At 46.7% G+C, this 18,594-nt stretch overlaps 1 protein-coding gene across 1 annotated transcript in view; it reads left to right on the top strand.

Moving 5' to 3' along the window:
* The window catches only part of PLPP3 (phospholipid phosphatase 3), an 86,414-nt gene extending 68,279 nt beyond the window's left edge, over window positions 1–18,135 (top strand). The window contains exons 5-6 of the mRNA XM_066376393.1: window positions 2,476–2,652; window positions 16,214–18,135. Of these exons, the coding sequence (XP_066232490.1) occupies window positions 2,476–2,652; window positions 16,214–16,336 (300 nt within the window). The 3' untranslated portion in view covers window positions 16,337–18,135. The remainder of the gene's footprint in view (window positions 1–2,475; window positions 2,653–16,213) is intronic.
* Window positions 18,136–18,594: the final 459 nt, after the last annotated feature.

Genomic DNA, 18,594 nt, shown 5'->3' with positions numbered 1-18,594 from the left:
CCTGACTCCTAGCATACACCTATTCGTCTTCAGGATTCAAGTCAACTATCTCTTCCACTTAGTAATTGACCCTGGCTCCCCAACTCCTTTTTAAGACCCCTAAGTATACTTATTTTTGTTTCCATGTATCCCACCCTCCTCCCGAGTTATGATCCATAGGAAGATGGTCTAGCACTGAAACCTCAAATACTTGGAAGACTATTGCAAAAACCCAATGATAATTTATCATGTCTGTGGCCTCAGCATGTATCAGAGTGCCTGGTATGTTTATTTATAATTGAATTTTTATTTTATTTTACTTCTCCCTAGTTCCACAGATTTGGCCTTCTGGGTTATTTTTAGAATATTTTTTTTTTCAAGTTTTTTTTCTCCAAATTTTTATAGGATATTTCATGGAAATCTGAGTGAAGTTACATGCCAATATAAGAGTTTATAAGTGAAGTGTTTTAAAAAATGAATGTTCTTATAAATAAAATTCTAGCTCACTATTTAAACTGTCCTTTAGGTCCCTTATTTTATAAAGGCTATGTGGTTCTTTGTAAGCTAATTATGATTTATTTAATCATCTTTGCTATTCTGATGATTTTACTTCTTTAACTTTTTTTTGTTTGTTTGTATTTTTTTAAAGTAAGAAGCGGGGAGGCAGAGAGACGGACTCCCTCATGTGCCTGACCAGGATCCACCTGGCATACCCACCAGGGGCGATGCTCGGCCCATCTGGGGCATTGTTCCCCAGCAACAGGAGCCATTATAGCGCTTGAGGTGGAGGCCAGGGAGCCATCCTCAGCGCCCGGGCCAACTTTGCTCCAATGGAGCCTTGGCTGTGGGAGGGGAAGAGAGAGAGAGAGAGAAAGCAGAGGGGGTGGGGGGAGAAGCAGATGGGCGCTTCTCCTGTGTGCCCTGGCTGGAAATTGAACCTGGGACTTCCACACACTGAGCCAATGCTCTACCACTGAGCCAGCCTGCCAGGGCCTGGTTATTTTTTATATATGAAAAACCATTGCTTTTTATCACTTGTTTAACAGCCAACAATATTAATGCATTCCCTTAATTATGTTTTTGTTATTCTTAGCTTTCCAGTAATACATTTATATAATTTCCTAATGATTGTGACGTTGCCTGCTATTTTCCAGGCCTGGATTTTTGAAATAGTCTTCCAAGTAGATGAGGTTTCAGTGCCAGACAGTCTTCCTACCCGGGCAAGAGTGACTCCGGAATCTTCCACTCTTCCGCCTCCTCCAGATCTGCCTCTGGCGTGTTCACTCCTGATCGCCGAAGGAAAGTGTCCCTTAGTCTCAGGAAGGGCAGAGGCCTATCTTTAGGCCATCAGCCCCTCCCCTCGGGTCTCTTTCCCTTTCTCCTGGTCTCTCCAAGCGCTTTGCTTTGATTTGTAGTCGGAAGTTCCTCTTGTCCCCTTGCCTCTTCCCCCCTCATTTCCCAAGTTCCCACAGAAACCTGGGAAGTAGGTTGTGCCCAGAGGTTAGAACGGAAACTGCAGCAAGATAACTCTGGGGGACAATGCCCAGTTGACGTCATTTCAGCTTCTTTGCTTTGGCCAGAGGTGTTTTTTTTTCTTCTTCTCCTTCTTTCATTTTTTCTTCAGGTTACTTTCCTGCCCCACCCAGCCCAGTGTCTGTCAAGCTCTGAAAGTTCTTTGGCATTGTCTGGTTGGTTTATGTATTTCCTTGTTTTCTAATTCAAAATCCATAGTCCCAAGGAGTGACTTAGAAACTTGCCCTTTGATAGCCTTGCTTTCTTCCGAAGCGGCAGCATCTCCTTGTGACTATTAAAATAACGTCTGCTTATCATCATGCCTCTTTATTTCCATCACAATCCTAAGAGGCAGGCAGTGTGTAGGGATTGCTAGCCCTCCTCTCCAAGAAACACTCAAAGGTGTTAAATGAGTTATCATTTGTAAAAACAAACAAACAGAACCTCTCGCCCTGGCCGGTCGCTTGGCTGGTTAGAGCGTTGTCTTGATATGACAAGGCCAAGGGTTCAATCCCTGGAAGACTCAACCAATACGCACATAGGATGCTTCTCTCTCTCCCTTCCTCTCTCTCTTTCTCTCTCTAAAATCACTCCATTAAAATTTATAAAAAGAAAGAAATCTCTAGTAACCCTGGTTACTGTTCTTTAATTAGGTTTAATCAAGAAGTAAAGAAAAGGAAGCTAAGCGTTTATTCCGTGTCTCATATGTGCCAGGAAATGTGCTAGGCCCTTGTCATGTATTCTCTTCCTTAGCTCTTTCTAGCCGAATTCCCTAGAAAAAGTTCATTTTTCTTATTTTTTTTTTTTAGTACAGGAACTAAGGGTGAAGGTTTAAATAGCTGGCTTGAGGTCGTGTCCAAGGTGAATGCTCTTTCTACAGCAGGCCAATCTGAAGGTTGGGGGGTAGCGTGCGCCAACCTGGAGCTAGAACGCGGGCCAACGGTGAGTTACTCAGTGTCTGTTCATTCTGTCTCCTGCCTGCAGCTGTACCTTCAGGCCCGCTTCACTTGGCGAGGTGCACGTCTGCTTCGGCCCCTCCTGCAGTTCACTCTGATCATGATGGCCTTTTACACGGGACTGTCCCGCGTTTCTGACCACAAGCACCATCCCAGCGACGTGCTGGCAGGATTTGCTCAAGGAGCCCTGGTCGCCTGCTGCATAGTAAGTAGCATCGCGTCATCAGGGTACAAGCTGAGCCCTGGACTGCTGCTTGGTAAATGTTTCCAGCTCAGTGACCAAAGCCAGGGCCAACCCTCTTCTCTGCTTGGTATCTGAAGAGTCGCCCTACCCCGGCGCCCCTCCGGTAAAATGGGAATAATGACTGCTTCTTTCAAGCCCGTGCGTTTTCATGCAGCAGGGTCTGAAAATCCTCTGTGGCAGGCTCGGGCTCGTAGAACGTGGCAGTTGGAAGAGATCTTAGATGTTGTCTAACTCACTTTATCTTTGAGGACATTTAGGGTTTGAGGGAGGAAGAAACTTGTAGCAGGTCACATGTCACGTCTAAGTCCCTGACTCATAGTGCTCAAATGCTGATTTGGTGGACACTTAGTATTTTTTTTTAAAGATTTTTTTGTTTATTCATTATAGAGAGGAGAGAGAGAGAGAGAGAAAGAGAGAGAGAGAAGGTGGGGAGGAGCAGGAAGCATCAACTCCCATATGTGCCTTGACCAGGCAAGCCCAGGGTTTTGAACCAGCAACCTCAGCGTTTCCAGGTTGACACTTTATTCACTACACCACCATAGGTCAGGTGGACACTTACTATTTAGTAGGACTCAGCTTCTTGGAAAATATCTCTGTCCCACTGTGACCTTTGGTCAAACCCTACCCTCAATGTTGGCTGGATAAGAGGAAGTTTGGTGAGGGCTAGGGCCTCCCCCAGCCCTCGGGCCTTACCGGGCAAGTCACAGAGCTCCCTCGAGAATGGCCTTGGATCAGGCCACAGTTCTGATTTGCTCCAAATGTATGGGCTACACTTTTTACATACCGACCCCAGCAAGCATGGGATAAGGTATTTTACCTCTTTGAGCCTCTGTCTCCTCCAGAATCTTTGCCTTTCCGGCCTGGTAAGAGTTTTGAAGGGCTTATTCAGCAAACACGAAGGAGTACCTATTCTGATATTATGCCTTCCCAGTCCGGCAGGAATCCCAGAATACAGCAATGTCTGGGTGTCTAAGCACCACGCTTACAGGTTGTGTTGTTCTTGGTATGACCCTTGCGCATTCACAGTAAGAACCATGAACACTGGAGAGCTATAAACCACCCCTGTCCTTTCCTATTCCTCAGCCTGGCTGCAACCCCATCTCCTCTTATGACAACCTCTCTCCCTCGCCTATGAGAATGTTTTCTGTGTTAAAATTGTTGATGCGTGACTCGTTTTCAAATGTGGGTGCCTTAGGGCCAGGGACCATATGTAATGTATATGTTATTCTGTCTCACCAAGGCCTCTTGGGGATCCTGGCTCAGAATAAGTAAGTGCATGCTTAATCAGAAAGAAGCTAGAACCAGTGAGTTGATGTGCCCTCTCTTGAGAACACTGTAAGGGACATTTTCTTGAAGGCAGAGTGATGGCTGCGGCATAGCCCTTGCTCCTGAGAAGATGCCAGGCCAGCTGCTCCCCCAGTCAGGCCAAGCACAGGGGCTCCAGTGGAGTGCAGGGCTGCGGTGGGGACAGGGATGGCCCGTCAGCCACTAGCGAGGGTCTGACTCCATGCCGTGGGCCAGAAGAAGCATGGGGAGTTGGGGCGATCAGAGTGGGCACCACAGAGGAAGCAGCATCTGAGCTGTTTGTCAGGCTGGCATGGGAGCCCCAACCCAAGGGACTGGCTGTTCTGATGGCTTCATTCATTACTTTCTTTTTTTCAGTCAGGGCCAGAAGGGAGAGGAATTGAGGGAGCAGCCGATAATGAGAGCCGCTGTCACTGACCAGTTTGTTCTCTGATGCTGGGTCCTTTCATGTGAAGTGACAGTGGGGGATGGGAGTGCGCACGAACCGCTAACCCTTTGCTGGCTGTGCCCTTCTCAGCGGGAGGAGGCCCGCAAGGCCTGCTGTTGTGTTTTCTTTCTTGGCGCCACTGCCCTAATTAGAGTCTCCTGCACCCCAATTAAAAAACTAAAAGATTGGGGATCCTTCATAGCCTTCCTCTCTTTTATATCCTGGAGCACTGGCCGTGCACAATTAGACCAAGTGTCTGGGACAACCAGGGTTTATTTTCAAGAAGGGAAATGATTACCTGACCTGTAGTGACACAGTGGATAAAGCATCGACCTAGAATGCTGAGGTCGCCGGTTTGAAACCCCGGGCCTGCCTGGTCAAGGCACATAAGAGAAGCAACAATGAGTTGATGCTTTCTGCTCCTTATCCCACCCACCAACTTTCTCTCTCTCTGAAATCAATAAATAAAATCTTAAAAAGAAAAAAAAGAAAAAACAAAAGGGAACTGAAGGCTTCTGACTTTTATCCTGTTTGGCTCTGGCCTACTGAAGCCTAAGATAGGAATTCAGTCCCAGCGGTTGTAAAGTACCTACTCTGTGCTGGCACTGTTCTAGATCCTTTACCATCATTTCCTTTTGGGTCCACAAAGCCCCATTTTACAGATGAGGTCACTGAGGCTCAGAGAGATGACCCTAGTCATCCAAGGTTTAGAACTAGTTGACAGATGCTCCCTGACTCCAAAGTGTTGCCCTGTGCACTTGGCAGGAGAGATGGCGAGGGGAGCTGAGGTCAGCCAGAGTTAACCCAACGCATAAGCAGCAGAGACAGCTGCTTCGAAGGGCATATGGGGGTGTCCAAGGCCTCCCTATGGGCTGATCCAGCCATTGCTCTGCATCCAAAAGCCTGTTTTACAGTGCAAAGGTGATTTGGAAAGGGGTGTCTTATAGAACATCCATGTGTCTTGAAGCACAGAGGCGTCATCTGAGGTTGCTTAGGAGGACCAAGAAAGAGGTGGTACAATGTGGCACAAGGCCACAGCATGGGGTGCCAAGAACCCAGAGTCCATTTCCCACTCTGCCTGATACCCTCCTCAGCCAGGCTTTGATGGGCCCCTATTAACTTAACACAGAAATAATATTTCCCACCGTATAGTGGAGGCTCAGTATGCCAGCCGCTGTGTTAAGTACTTTACTTATATCCACTGAGGAGATGGGAAAATAGAGACTCGGAAGGTTTAAGATACATGGAGAAAAAGTAGAGAAGCCAGGATGTGATTCCACATAGAGCCAGTGTTGCCAGATCCAAGCTTCCTTTAAGGGCCCACATCTCCTCCCCTCGGCAGGCACACCGAACCTATCCGTGTTTGCCAACACCCTGAGCTCGTACCTTCCACAGTTGTCCCCCTGATGTAGAGCAGTTCCAGCTTCCTCATCTCTAATGAATTCTTCTCTTAGTTTCCCATGTTTCTGCTGTAACAAAACACCACAAACTTAGTGGTATAAAACAGTATAAATTCATATTCTTACCGTTCTTGAGTTCAGAATTCCAAAATGGGTCTCACTGGGCTAAATAAAATCAATGTGTTGGCAAGGCTGTGTTCCTCTTGGAGGCACTAAGGAGAATCCATTTTCTTGACTTTTCCACTTCTAGAGGTTGCCTGCATGCTTTGGCTTGTGGCCCCTTCCCCTATCTTCAAAACCAGTAGCATAGCATTATTAAATTTCTTTTTTGCTCTCTCTGGTCCCTGCTTCCATAGTCAAATCTCCTTCTGTGATTCTGACTCTTGCTTTTCTACTTATGAGGACTCTTAGGATTACATGGGGCCCACCTCGGTAATCCAGGCTAATCTCAAGATCTTTAATTTAGTCACATTTGTAAAGTCTGTTTTGCCATGTCAGGTAACATGCTTGCTGGTTCTGGGGATTAGGACAGGATGTCTTTGGTGGCCATCGTTTAGTCCACCACACCTTCCCTCAGTCTTCTTTGAAGACAGAATTGTCTGACTTCCTTACACCCTCCCTCCTTTTTAAGAATTTTTGTAAGAGTTTATTTGAGCCAAACTGATGACATGTGCCGGAGAGCAAGCTCTCAAATGCTCTCCCCATGGCCCTTTGCACGCTTTCCCTGGAACGGTGTCCAGCCTGGTTCTATCATGTCTGCTCATATCTCTGTCTCCCCAACTAGATGGCAAATGCCTTAATAACAGACTCCATGGCTTAACTATCTGGTTATTCGTTCTCAGCACCTTGAACAGTGGCTGGCACACTAGGTGCTTGATAAGCACTCCTTAAAGAATGAGTGATGAATTAGCTTGTGACCTCAGGCAAGATACTTCCCCTCTGAGCCAAATGTCCTCAACTGTGAACTGATCTTGGAGGCCCTGTAGCTCTGTGACCTTCTCCCACAGAGACTCCATGGCGTGGCTGGCTTGTAGTAACTGAGCTGCCTTGCTTTCCCAGATGTTGCCATCGCCCTGAAGTGCCCATGGAGATGGTCTCTATTTGGAGGTCATGACATATCTTTAAGCCCTCCTGGAATATAGTGCATCACCCTAGAATGTTAGCTTAGTCACCATAGAGCCGAGGCAACAGGCTGACAGCCAAGCACTTTTACACGGGTCTGAGAGTAAGTCCTGTCACAGCGAGCTGATGTGTCTAGACAAAAATCACATGCCATACAGGAGTGGGTTCAGTGTCCTTCCCCACTGCTCACTAGATGAACCCTTTTCAGAGAGAGAAGACACTGACATTTGACACAGACAGCTAACATCCATGGCATCATGAACTTAATATGAAGACACGGGCACACAGGATCAGATAGGCGTGCACAATGTTGTACGCATTCACACATGTGGGCAGAGGTACCCAGGACAAAAGTAGAGAGCCAGCGCCCCGAGACCCAGAGGTATGTGGGCAGATCCAGTCATGCCCAGACACACAGGCATGTCCTCTCCGCCTCTCGCCTGCCCTCAGAACCACAGGCACACACAGGCAGCTCAGTGTAAACATAGGCACATAGTGATCTCCCCAGTTCCTCTCCCGCCTGCACACACACACGCACACATGCACACGGTCACTCCTCTCAAGATGTGAACTCTTCAGCTGGACTCATTATACCCACTCCCTGGGGTAACCCAGGGACTGGGATGAGGGGACAGACATCAGTTCATTTCCTGTCTGGTGACAACTTGCCTATCTGGTCACCTCTTCCTTTGACCCGCTAACAGATGGCAAATTATGGGGCCCTGGGAGGGGTCAGGGCAGGGCCAGGCCTCCATTGCTGTGGGTTCAGCAGAGGAAGCAGCTGCTGGTGAATTTCATAAACACACAGCCGAGTCTTTCCTGGTTTTCCTCTGCCCCGGGGGTGGGGCCCTGCTAGCAGCAGCTCTTTTGTGTGCTGCTGTCTTCCTCCAGGATGCGGGGAAGGGTGAGGGTACGCTTTGTCTTTGCCCCAATGAAGTAAAGAGACAAGCGAGAATGTGAGCGTGAAGAAGGGTTCGGTGGTGACAACTCCCTCAAGAGGAAAGCGGGGTCCAGACGGAGAATGTGTGACATGCCCCGAACACACAGCGGCAGAGTAGAAACCAGATCCCAGGGGTCTCAATTCTTTATCAAAGGAATACAGTAGTAACCTCCAGAAACATACCTGGTTTATGCCATGAATGTGTGAGATGTCTTTCTTCTCCAATGGGACAGATGGCCATCTATTCTCATTGGATTTGTTCTACTCTGCGTGGGCACAGAGGAGTGGATGAAATGACCTCCCAAATCTCTTCTGGCCCTGCAAACCCCTAGCTCTTTGCCCTCCCCCCCCCCAGGTCCCCACTCTCAGGTGGGCAGAGGTGCCAGGAATGTGAATGTGGGGGAGAGAGGGAAGCAAGGGTAGAGATAAACTTTTGCCCGCAGCAGAGGATGACAGTATCCTTGCAGTATTCTGTAGTTTACAGTCCTTCTAAAACCTCCTCTGACGTTCCCCCTGCTGGGATGGATAAGGTGGACGCCAAAGCAGACTGAAAGGGGTGTATTCCTGCCACTTCACTTCTTCTCATCCACCTTTTCCTGTTCTATGATGTACCGATGGTAATGACCTTACGCAAACTTTGGATTAAGGATTCAGTGAATAAAAAATGTATTGTGCTTGGTACATGCGACATTGATTGAACGTATATTATGTGTTAAGTACTAGGCTTTGTGTAAAGATTTAGCACTAAAAAGAGTCTGCCCTTGAAGAGCTTAGAGTGTAGTAGCTTTCCGAGACTTGACCACAATCCATAATAAATACATTTTCCATCATAACCCAATGGAGGCACCCACACATAACTCAAATATTTTACAAGCTAAGATTTACCCTTCCTGTGTGTGATACACTGATATTTTTAATTTAATCTTTAAAAATGCTTGTGGTGACCACTCAGTATATTGGTTTTCTAACTTACAAATGACATATAACATAGTTTGAAAACCACTGATCTAGAACAGGAAGACATGAATAAACATGCAGTTGAAGGGCACAGCTGCTAGGACAGGACCTTCTACTGGGGACATTGGGGCTCAAGGGGAGGATGGTTCATTCTTCTTGAGGCTGTTACAGAGCTGGAAAAAAATTTCTAGAGGAGGTGATTCCTGAAAATATGAGTGGACATTTTCTATGAGATACAAAAGATAAGGAAGAGCATTTCATGCTCAAAGAATAGCACAGGCTTAGAGAGGGATGAAAGTATGGTATGTCTTGTGACCCTAGGAATGAAAAATGATGGAACTTGTGGGATAATGGGAGAGGAGGGCTCAGGACATCGTGGTCCCCTTCACACTTTCAGCATTAAAATGTCTAGTTTCTAGGAGTGGAGGTCCATGCCAGCCCCTAGCATCCATAGGTACCACTCTCTTGAACTCCTGATCCTGCTGAATCTAGCACCCCAGTGGCAAAGCTTTCAGCCTCCTGGGTCCTCCTTACAGAGACTTCTTCGTGACAGCCTAAAAGTGCCTTTCTGCAAGCTTCTCAGCGGGACACAGATCCCTATTGTCCAGAATCGCCCACAGCTTTCTCTCCTCTGCTGCTCAGACTCCTTCTTTTTAAGGGACCAACTTTGTGCCCCTCAGTAGCAAGATAATCATGAACGATGGTAACTGTGGGAGGATTTGAATAGACCTTTATAAATGTTTTCACATAAATTATTCTATTTCAGCCTTACAGTAACTATGGAAAGGTAGATTTTTAAGTAACATTTGCACTAAGTACAGCACAGAATCATCATCTGACGTCATAAACCTCTTCACTTTGCAAAAATTCAAGCTTAGACAAGAGTGTGACTTGGTCTGGGTCACAGAGCTGTAGCAATTTTGGGACTAGATCCTGACTCCTCGTGTGACACTCTTTCCGCCCCATCATGTTTCCTCTCAGGTATGTTAGGAAATCACACAAACCCCCGGTGCACAAAGCCGCTGGCAGCACTTGATTGAGGTAAAAAAGTAAGGATTGCTTTTAACTCTCATTTAGTCAAAAAATAAGGCTGCCAAAGATGGCTTATCTGTAGACATTTACTATACTTAGGGCAAGAGGGTGAGCCAGGTCCCAAGGCTTCCCCTGCATAGACAATCATTCTTTAATCTGTAGATTGCTTATTCTGTTAGAGCGGGATGCCAAAAGGAAATTCCAGGGCCGAGGTGCACGCAAAAGAAGCAACACGTGGTGTCGATCCTCGCGTAGGGGGACACGCTAGATTTATTGAGGGCGACCATTGCTGGGCTCTGAGCACAGTTAATTCCCTTGAGTAGCTCACAGTCTAAAGGGGAAACATAATGTAGTATTTAAAGCATTCTGCATTAGAGCCTATGCCTAATGCTAAGACAAAGGGTCATTAGAAGTTTGGTGTGGGTACCAAAGACAGAAGCTAAGGGTGGCTCGAGAAAGGTATCAATGAAGCTCGGGGTACAGATGAGAGAGCTGCTCTCAGAAAGTTACAAGCTATCTAAAACACATGGCCATTGAATGGCAGAGCTAGGATTTGAGCCCATCTATTCAATTTTATAAACTGCCCACTAATGGTTTGCCAGGCTCTAGCCCATATAACAAACTCTGGTAGTGTTTGTTAAAATCTGCTTTCAGGCCACCTTCCAGGAGGCCTTGGGTGGGCCCAGGAATCTGCTTTTTCAAGAAGCATCCAGTTGATTCTGAAATTGATGATCTGAGGACAACACTTTGAGAAGTACCAGGATGGACAGCTTTCTGTTGTCTTCTGGTTCTAAGATTCCAGAGTTCTGCTTTTATGTTCCCCTGCTCTGTGCTGGCATCTGAGCTCCACAGGGACTTACAAACACCCTGATGAGTGGAGATACGATTCCTGTCTTCAGAGAGTGCTCTTACACACTCTCAGAAGTTGAAACACTCGGAGACTCCAGAAACGTTTAAAGGACAATTTTGTCATAATCTGCCATGAAAATGGCCCTCAGAACTTGTCAACTTGGCCACCACCAGACTTCTTATTATTTGCCAGCTTGGTTGCTGGTGAGTCCCGCCAGGCAGCCCCCACAGCAGGGCTGGGCTGCACGTGCCCCGGGAGGCTGGCATCTCCCACGTTGGTGAATGCCAGCAACAAGACATTGGAGCTTCTTCCTTTTTGATCGTTCTGACTCATTCTCCAAAATAGCCCCAGAAATATCAGGACATTGAGAGCAAGTCCTCTGTCCAGTAGATGTTCCCATCTGCACGTGTTCTTCATGTCCTTGAATCCTACAGCGTCCCCATGTTCATTCACAGTCTCAGGCATTTCTGGTTCTTCCTCTCTCCTTTTTTCTAGTTCTTTCTCCTCTTTCTTCTCTTTCCACGCAAGGGGAAGAAAAGAGAAGTGACTTTATGTAGATAGGTACTGACCATACAAGCCAGTGAAATGCCTCCTGTTTATCAGCCTTTTACAGGGCACCAGGCAATACACCACACCTGTACCTTTTGTTATGTCATAGAACCTCAGAGTAACCCTCTGAGGTAGGTCGTGTATCCTCCACTTTGGTGTTTTGCTGGAAATGGCAAAATATGGATTTTGAAGACAGGTCTGTCCCTCTCCACAGAGCGAAGCTTTGAACAGTGCTGTGCATGTTGGGTGGGGAGTGGGAGAGAGACAGGGACCCAGTGGAGTAACAACAGTCGGTCATCATTTGCCAGGGGACTCCTTGTACATTTCTCAGCTCCTCATCATAGTGAATGGGGCCCCTCTGGCCTACAGTGGCCTTGTTTGTGTGTCAGCTTGCTCTTGATGGCAGGGCTACATTGTCCTGACTGCTGGAGTAAACTGGGTCCAGAATAGCCTGCCCTTTGGACCCAGGAAGAGGGAAGAACCACTTCCTCAAGACAATTATCACAGGGGAGCCAGAGGAAAACAGAGCTATGCTTTTTTTTCACTAGCAGAGTTACCTAAACTTCGAGATGGGAACAAATGCAAAGATTTCTAGAGGTGAAAACAGAGAAAAGCATTACCTCCCCCTACACACATGCGCAACACCTCCGCCCACTGCAGTCCTGTCTGCATTGCAGAAACCGTCTCTTCTTCTCTGTCAGCACTGCATGGGTGTTGCTCAGGACTCGTCCTCTCCTAGATTCTGCAGTAGTGTCCTGACTGGTTCCCCTGCCTTCGGGCTCTCTGCGCCCTTTCTAACTCCTCCTTCTTGGATACCATCGTGATGTCAGTGCAAGCCTCCCAACGTGCTGCTCTCCTGATTCAGCCTTGACAAGGGCTCTGAAGGCCCAGAGGATAAGGTCCAAGTTCCTTAACGTGTCCTAGGAGGCTTCTGAAGATGGGGCCGTCTCCTCTCCGGCCTCATTGACTGCTTGGCCCCAGCCGTGCTGAGCTTCCTGCAGCTTCCGCGCGTGCGGAGCTCTCGCCGCTGTGCCTTTGCGCACGCTGCTCCCTTTTGCCTAGAATAACATTCCTGGCATTCACCACCTGGCTAACTCCCACTTATCCTTCAAAGCCAAGCTCAAATATACCTCCTCTAGGGAAAGCCTTCGAAGGCCTTCTCTCCTCCCCTTCAGCTTAGGTTAGATGCCACATTCTCCGTGCTTCTTTAACACCCTGGCTTCCCCCTTATCATAATCCTTAAAACACAACAATTGTAGTGGTATGTTTTCCCTGATCTCTCCCTCGTGGCCCTGTGAGATCTTGGAGGCCAAAGGATACTGTCTTTTGTATATTTATTTTTATAATCTCAGGATGTGGCACAGAGCAATCGTTCAGTAAGTGTTTACTGATTGCATTTCTCAAGAAAGCAATTTATAAAATGCAAACAAAAGGAAAGATGGGATTGAAAGCCTAGATCAGGGTGGTTGAACTTCCAGCTCTGCTCGGTGCTTCGGATGCAGAGTTTGTGCTTGAGGAGGCAGACTGTGTATTGTCTGTTGTGTTCTTTCTTTTAGGAGAGATCTGTGGAGCGGGGCTGGGGCTGAGGGTATATTTGTTCCCTGGACCTAAGGTAGCTACCTAACTTATACAGACCCTCCCCAGCCTGGGCCTCTGGGTTTTCTTTCTGGGTGGAGACAATCTTCTGCAGGAAATGGAACTGCTGCTCCAAGCCAAGACATTTTCGCTCTTATTGGTCCTTTCTGTGTTCTGCTGTCCAAGCCTTAGGAAGACCAAGCCCCATTTGAGTCTTGACAGGATCGTGTTTCATGATTCCCACAAAAGTGTTTGTGTAACCTCAAGCCACGCTGAAAGTGAAATACAGCTTTGGGGGGGATTCTGTTGGACTTGACTCAAGTTTTCATCTTGCCGCTGGGCCGCATGCAAGTGGTGTGACAACGTGGTTTCCCCTGAAGTCCGTAGGCGTTTTATGTGCTAATAGGATCCAAGGCCGGAGTGCTTGCTTCCAGTAGGGAGGAGTTTAGAAATTTAACAACAAACATTTGTGCAGTCCCTGGTGTGTGCAGGGCTTAGTGCTGAGTGCTGTAGGAGCATGATACAGGGTGATTAGGTCCAAGGCTCCATCCTCAAGAAGCCTCCCATCTAGAAAGGAAGGCTGATCAGCAAAGTTTGGGAGATGTGGCTCTATCTAGGTTCAGTTATTACTTTGGTGCCCAGGGAATTACAGAAAGGAGTGCCTTTTATTAAACTATGTACTAGACATAGCTTTAGGTTTTCTCAAATACAGCGTTGTCTTTAACCTTCATATGATTCCTATCTTGCGGTTAGGAATGGGAAGTCCTAGTATGTAGTGGGTATGTGCTCAGAAAATTAAATTGGGAAATAAGCCACTAGGGCGTGGAAATCTAGCAATAGAGGGATTGATCGAAACCTTCCTCTGTACACAGTGGAGGAGGTAGGGGTCGGTAATTTCCAGGTAGAGATGATGGCATTGGCTCTGTACCAATCCAAGGAGAGTTGGAAAGTGTATTTATCTCCACATTTAACTTGAATCATATTCGGTAGTATTTCCTTATATGAGCACATGAAAACCCCTTCTCTGAGTGCTTAGAAAGGTTCCCGAACAGAGGAGTGCCTCCTGGCAGGGCTGAATACAGCTTTTTTCATTCCTGGTTCTGAAGTTTATCTCGAGCTTAGGAGACAGAGCTTCTTGGGCCAAGTTCTTACTGGTCCTACTTCCTTAGAAACGGCAGGGACACAAAGCTAAATTCTTTTCTTTGCAAAGTGGTATATTCAAGAGTACTCGGACTGTAAATGTACATATTCAAATCTTACATTTCTTAGCTAATATTTCACTTTCTTAGGGTAGCATAGGAATAGCCTAGCCTTCTTTTTTTTTTTCTCCATAAAAAAAAATAATAATTAAAAGTTTCAGTAGGTAATGCATGGGAACAATTCATGTAATGGACACAAAATTCAAAGGGTGCCAAGGGTTTTCTGTTGACCAGTAAGTCTCGGCTCTGCTCGTGTCTCCCAGTCACCCAGCTCTCCTGGGGTAACCCGCATCACCAGTTTCTTGCTGTGATTTTTATAGCACTTGGTTGATGGTTGCATCACCACAGAAAGGACATTATGGCAGCTGGTTCAACAAATGACCCAAGTCCTTAGTGTGGCCAGTCCCTGGCTGCTAGAACCATGACATTGATGAACTTTTATTAAGAACGTCATTTTTTGCCTGACCAGGCAGTGGCGCAGTGGATAGAGCGTCAGACTGGGATGCGGAGGACCCAGGTTCGAGACCCGAGGTCGCCAGCTTAAGTGCAGGCTCATCTGGTTTGAGCAAAAGCTCACCAGCTTGGACCCAAGGTTGCTGGCTCAAGCAAGGGGTTACTCAGTCTGCTGAAGGCCCACGGTCAAGGCACATATGAGAAAGCAATCCATGAACAACTAAGGTGTCGCAACGAAAAACTGATGATTGATGCTTCTCATCTCTGTGTTCCTGTCTGTCTGTCCCTATCTCTGACTCTCTCTGTAAAAAAAAAAAAAAAGTCTTTTTTTTTTTTGCCTAGACTGTATCCAGAATGAGTTACCAATGCCATCATTAAAAGTGAGAACATGGCCCTGGCCGGTTGGCTCAGTGGTGGAGCGTCGGCCTGGCGTGCAGAAGTCCTGGGTTCGATTCCCGGCCAGGGCACACAGGAGAAGCGCCCATCTGCTTCTCCACCCCTCCCCCTCTCCTTCCTCTCTGTCTCTCTCTTCCCCTCCCGCAGCAGAGGCTCCATTGGAGCAGAGATGGCTCGGGCGCTGGGGATGGCTCCTTGGCCTCTGCGCCAGGTGCTAGAGTGGCTCTGGTCGCAACGGAGCGACGCCCCGGAGGGGCAGAGCATCGCCCCCTGGTGGGTGTGCCAGGTAGATCCCGGTCGGGCGCATGCGGGAGTCTGTCTCTCCCCGTTTCCAGCTTCAGAAAAAAAACAAAAAAAAAAACAAAAGTGAGAACATTACCCTTTGCAGGACAAAGACTTTTCCATCCAGAAAGCTGTTAGACAGAGGAACTTTGAAAGTGTTTTATTCCCTAGTTTGAAACCCTGCCATGTGTTTCCTATTAAATTACATGACTGATAGGTGCCGCTTATGGTTACTTAATACAAACTCCTGTTCCTAAATGGCTCAAACTGATGTCTGTATTTACTTTGCCAGCTAATATAAAGCATAAATTTTTCTTGCTCCAGTAACTCACCAAGTTCTTGAATCTTTCATCAGAAGTTAATATGAGACAGGAACTACGCCTGAGCCATCCTTGTACCCTTGCAAGTGGGTGTTTAGTAACTGTTTCTCAGTGAATCAAGAGAGACTGTGAGGTGGCATGCTCAGAGGAAGGACTTGGGAGGAGCGATAGGCGGGTTTTCATTGACCTTCCCTCCGGGTGAGTTGCTGACTCCCTCAGCAACGAGACCCTGGCTTCTTGACCCCCATCAAATTGTTGATATCATTGGGTTTTCAGGAAAAGTGGTCACAACTGCTTCCTACTCCAACTCCTGCTGATAGGAATTCATAGTGACTGATCTCTTTTGGTTACACCCTGGAGTCTTGTGAGGCAAGGGAAATTATCATGGATTAATGACGGACCAATTAGGACTTGCTTCCTTTGTTTAGGAGATTATCTTTCATTGCTGTTCATTTGCCTTGAGAAATAAGGAAGTGGGGGGTTGAAGACATGAAGCCCTGGGCTGGCAATCCACAGAACTGAATTCTATTTCTACTGTGGCAGCCTGGGGCATGTCTCGGCCCTTCTCTAGTCAAAAATCTATGCTTTAGGACCCCGTTTTTCCTAAAGTCCATACTCCTGTCACCTTCCCTTTGTCACTCCTGTCACCTTCCCTTTGTCGTCCCCAGACCCCAGATGTCAGTTTCTGATTTGGATATCTGATTTGTTCTTCTAGGTTTTCTTCGTGTCGGACCTCTTCAAGACCAAGACGGCGCTCTCCCTGTCTCCCTCTATCAGGAAGGAAATCCTTTCACCTGTGGACATTATTGACAGGAACAATCACCACAACATGGTGTAGGTGCAGCTCACCTCCTGAGCTGTTCTTGTAGAATGACTGCTACAGCAAGGTCTTGCTGCTCTCCAATCTCATCAGACAGTAGAATGTAGGGGAAAACTTTTTACCCAACTGATTTTAAAAAGAAAAAAAATATATATTATGTGTCTTACTTTGTGGCCTTCCAAAATAGGTAGTGTTCACCTATGTGGAAACAACAGCAAACTCACACCAAGTGCCGGAATCCTGGATGTGCAATTGGTTTAAGTGTTCATGTTCTAGTGAACACGGGCTTGTTCTGGAACAAACACTAAAATGTTTTGCGTAGAGTCTGCTGGTCGCCTTTGTGATCTGAGGCATCCCAGGCCTATGAGAAAAGCTCAAATTCACATTGTAGCACCTGGTGCCAGAAATAGCACTGAAGCAAGAAAATAGCCATTGGAGGGCTCCCCTCTTGTGTCCCTCTGTCCACACCACTCTATCTTCTACTGTGACCTTGGTTCAGGAAGTTTATTTTGTTTGTTTGTTTTTTAAATATAAAGAATGAGCAAATGCTCAGTCAGATGATCAGATCCTGAATCCAGATTCCTAAACCTAAAGCCTTATCACTCACTTTCTGGCCTATAGGCCAGCACCACAGTCCCTCACGTTAGTGATTAGGAGACTCTTTGTGGATGAGGGAATTCACAAATAGCACAATTTCAGAAGAGATCGAGGGGACAGGGCCTCGTTTGTCTTCTTCTGACTCATCATCCTGCAACGTCAAAACATCGGTCGCAGGATGCTGGTGTTGTGTACATCAGTCACCCGGGCACTTGCACACTCTTAGTCATGGTTAGCTTTGGTTACTGCTTTTCCCTTGAAATCCTTGCTTTGTGACCACCGAGTTTCCTGTGAGGGTCCAGAGACGAGCAAAGAGGTGGCCTGCCACTGGCTGATGGAAAGCAGCCTTCCGTACAAAGGATGGGGGAATGAAGGGGCAAGAGTGAAAAATGAAGCAGCCTTTTGGCTACTCAAAGTCAGAATGAGCCAGAGTAGCAGACCGTCTTGTGCCTGAGGGGCTGCCCTTGCAGACAGCGGAGCTGACGAGAGTCTCTGTGGGAGTCGCTCTTGCTAAGCTGGGTAAAGCACTATTGTCTTGGGGTTGATCTCCAGGGCAGTTCCTGGTAGGTTCTGCTGGGCAGAACACGTGGGTTAAATCTCCGCAGAGTTTTCATCCTCTATCCATAAGGGTCCTCCCATGGAAGGTTTACTCTAGGCAGTAGATGGGACTCCTTCTACTGAACCTTTGAGGAAAGGAGGAAGGAAGAAATGCTTTCAGACCTTGGATGCAAACCTTTCAAAGGGCTAAATGTAACCACACGGATCAACCACAAGCACATCTTTACCACAGAAGCCGTCCTGTCATTTCAACTTATAGCAAGCTATGATTTTTATATATAAATATTATATAAATAATGTATAAAACATTAAAAGTTAACTATGTAAAATATTATTTCTGAAACAGTTTTAGCTATATCCACTATGATTATAAACTGTGTCTCGACCTGTGTTATTTCATTAGCTGCTTAAAAAAGCATTGAGTTAATTTTTTTTAATATCAACTAAAATATTGTAGTTCTGTGGTAGACATTGTTTTACAATAAAAGAAATAACGGCAACTAGAGAAAACTGTATAAAAACATTAAATTGTCAGTATTTTTGTAAGGCTCCATTTTGTAAAGAGAATAATATTCAAAGACTTTTGTAGAATACAAAGTGAAAACTTGTATCTGCGAAACTATACTTGTATTAAATATGCTTTTTAAATAAAAGCCATAACAACTAATGAAGGAGTTGGAAGCCTGGAATGTTTGAGGGAAGTCTGTCATGGGTGTTTGGGTAAGAGGGGGCGTAGTGGGCCCATCTCTGTGAATGCGCTTGCTTCCGCTCAGGGCACTACTTCCTGATTCTCTCATTGGGAAATATGGCGGCCATTTTATGCGTACAGATGGTCTGAGTTGTTCTTTATTTCTGAGAGCCTGTTTGCCAAGTGAGGCTCTGGTTCTGCTCTCATCTCAGATCCTTCCCTTCTTGTTTTTTTCCAATTACAGTTGACATTCACTATTATACCCTGTCCTCGTAATCACCTGAGCCAGGAGCTTCAGGGGTGGCCCTCGCGTGGGTTATGCGAGCCCTTCCGTTGTAGTTGCCGTGCTTGCCGCTGGCCCGTTTGTGGGTGGGACCGACCCTCAGGCTGTGAAGACTGGCCGCAACCGCAGTGTATGAGCCGCTGTGTGGGG

The sequence above is a fragment of the Saccopteryx leptura genome, chromosome 3 (assembly GCF_036850995.1).
Source record: "Saccopteryx leptura isolate mSacLep1 chromosome 3, mSacLep1_pri_phased_curated, whole genome shotgun sequence".
NCBI lineage: Eukaryota > Metazoa > Chordata > Mammalia > Chiroptera > Emballonuridae > Saccopteryx > Saccopteryx leptura.
The sequence above is the reverse complement of the archived record's forward strand: the minus strand, read 5'-3'. Positions and strand labels throughout refer to the sequence as shown.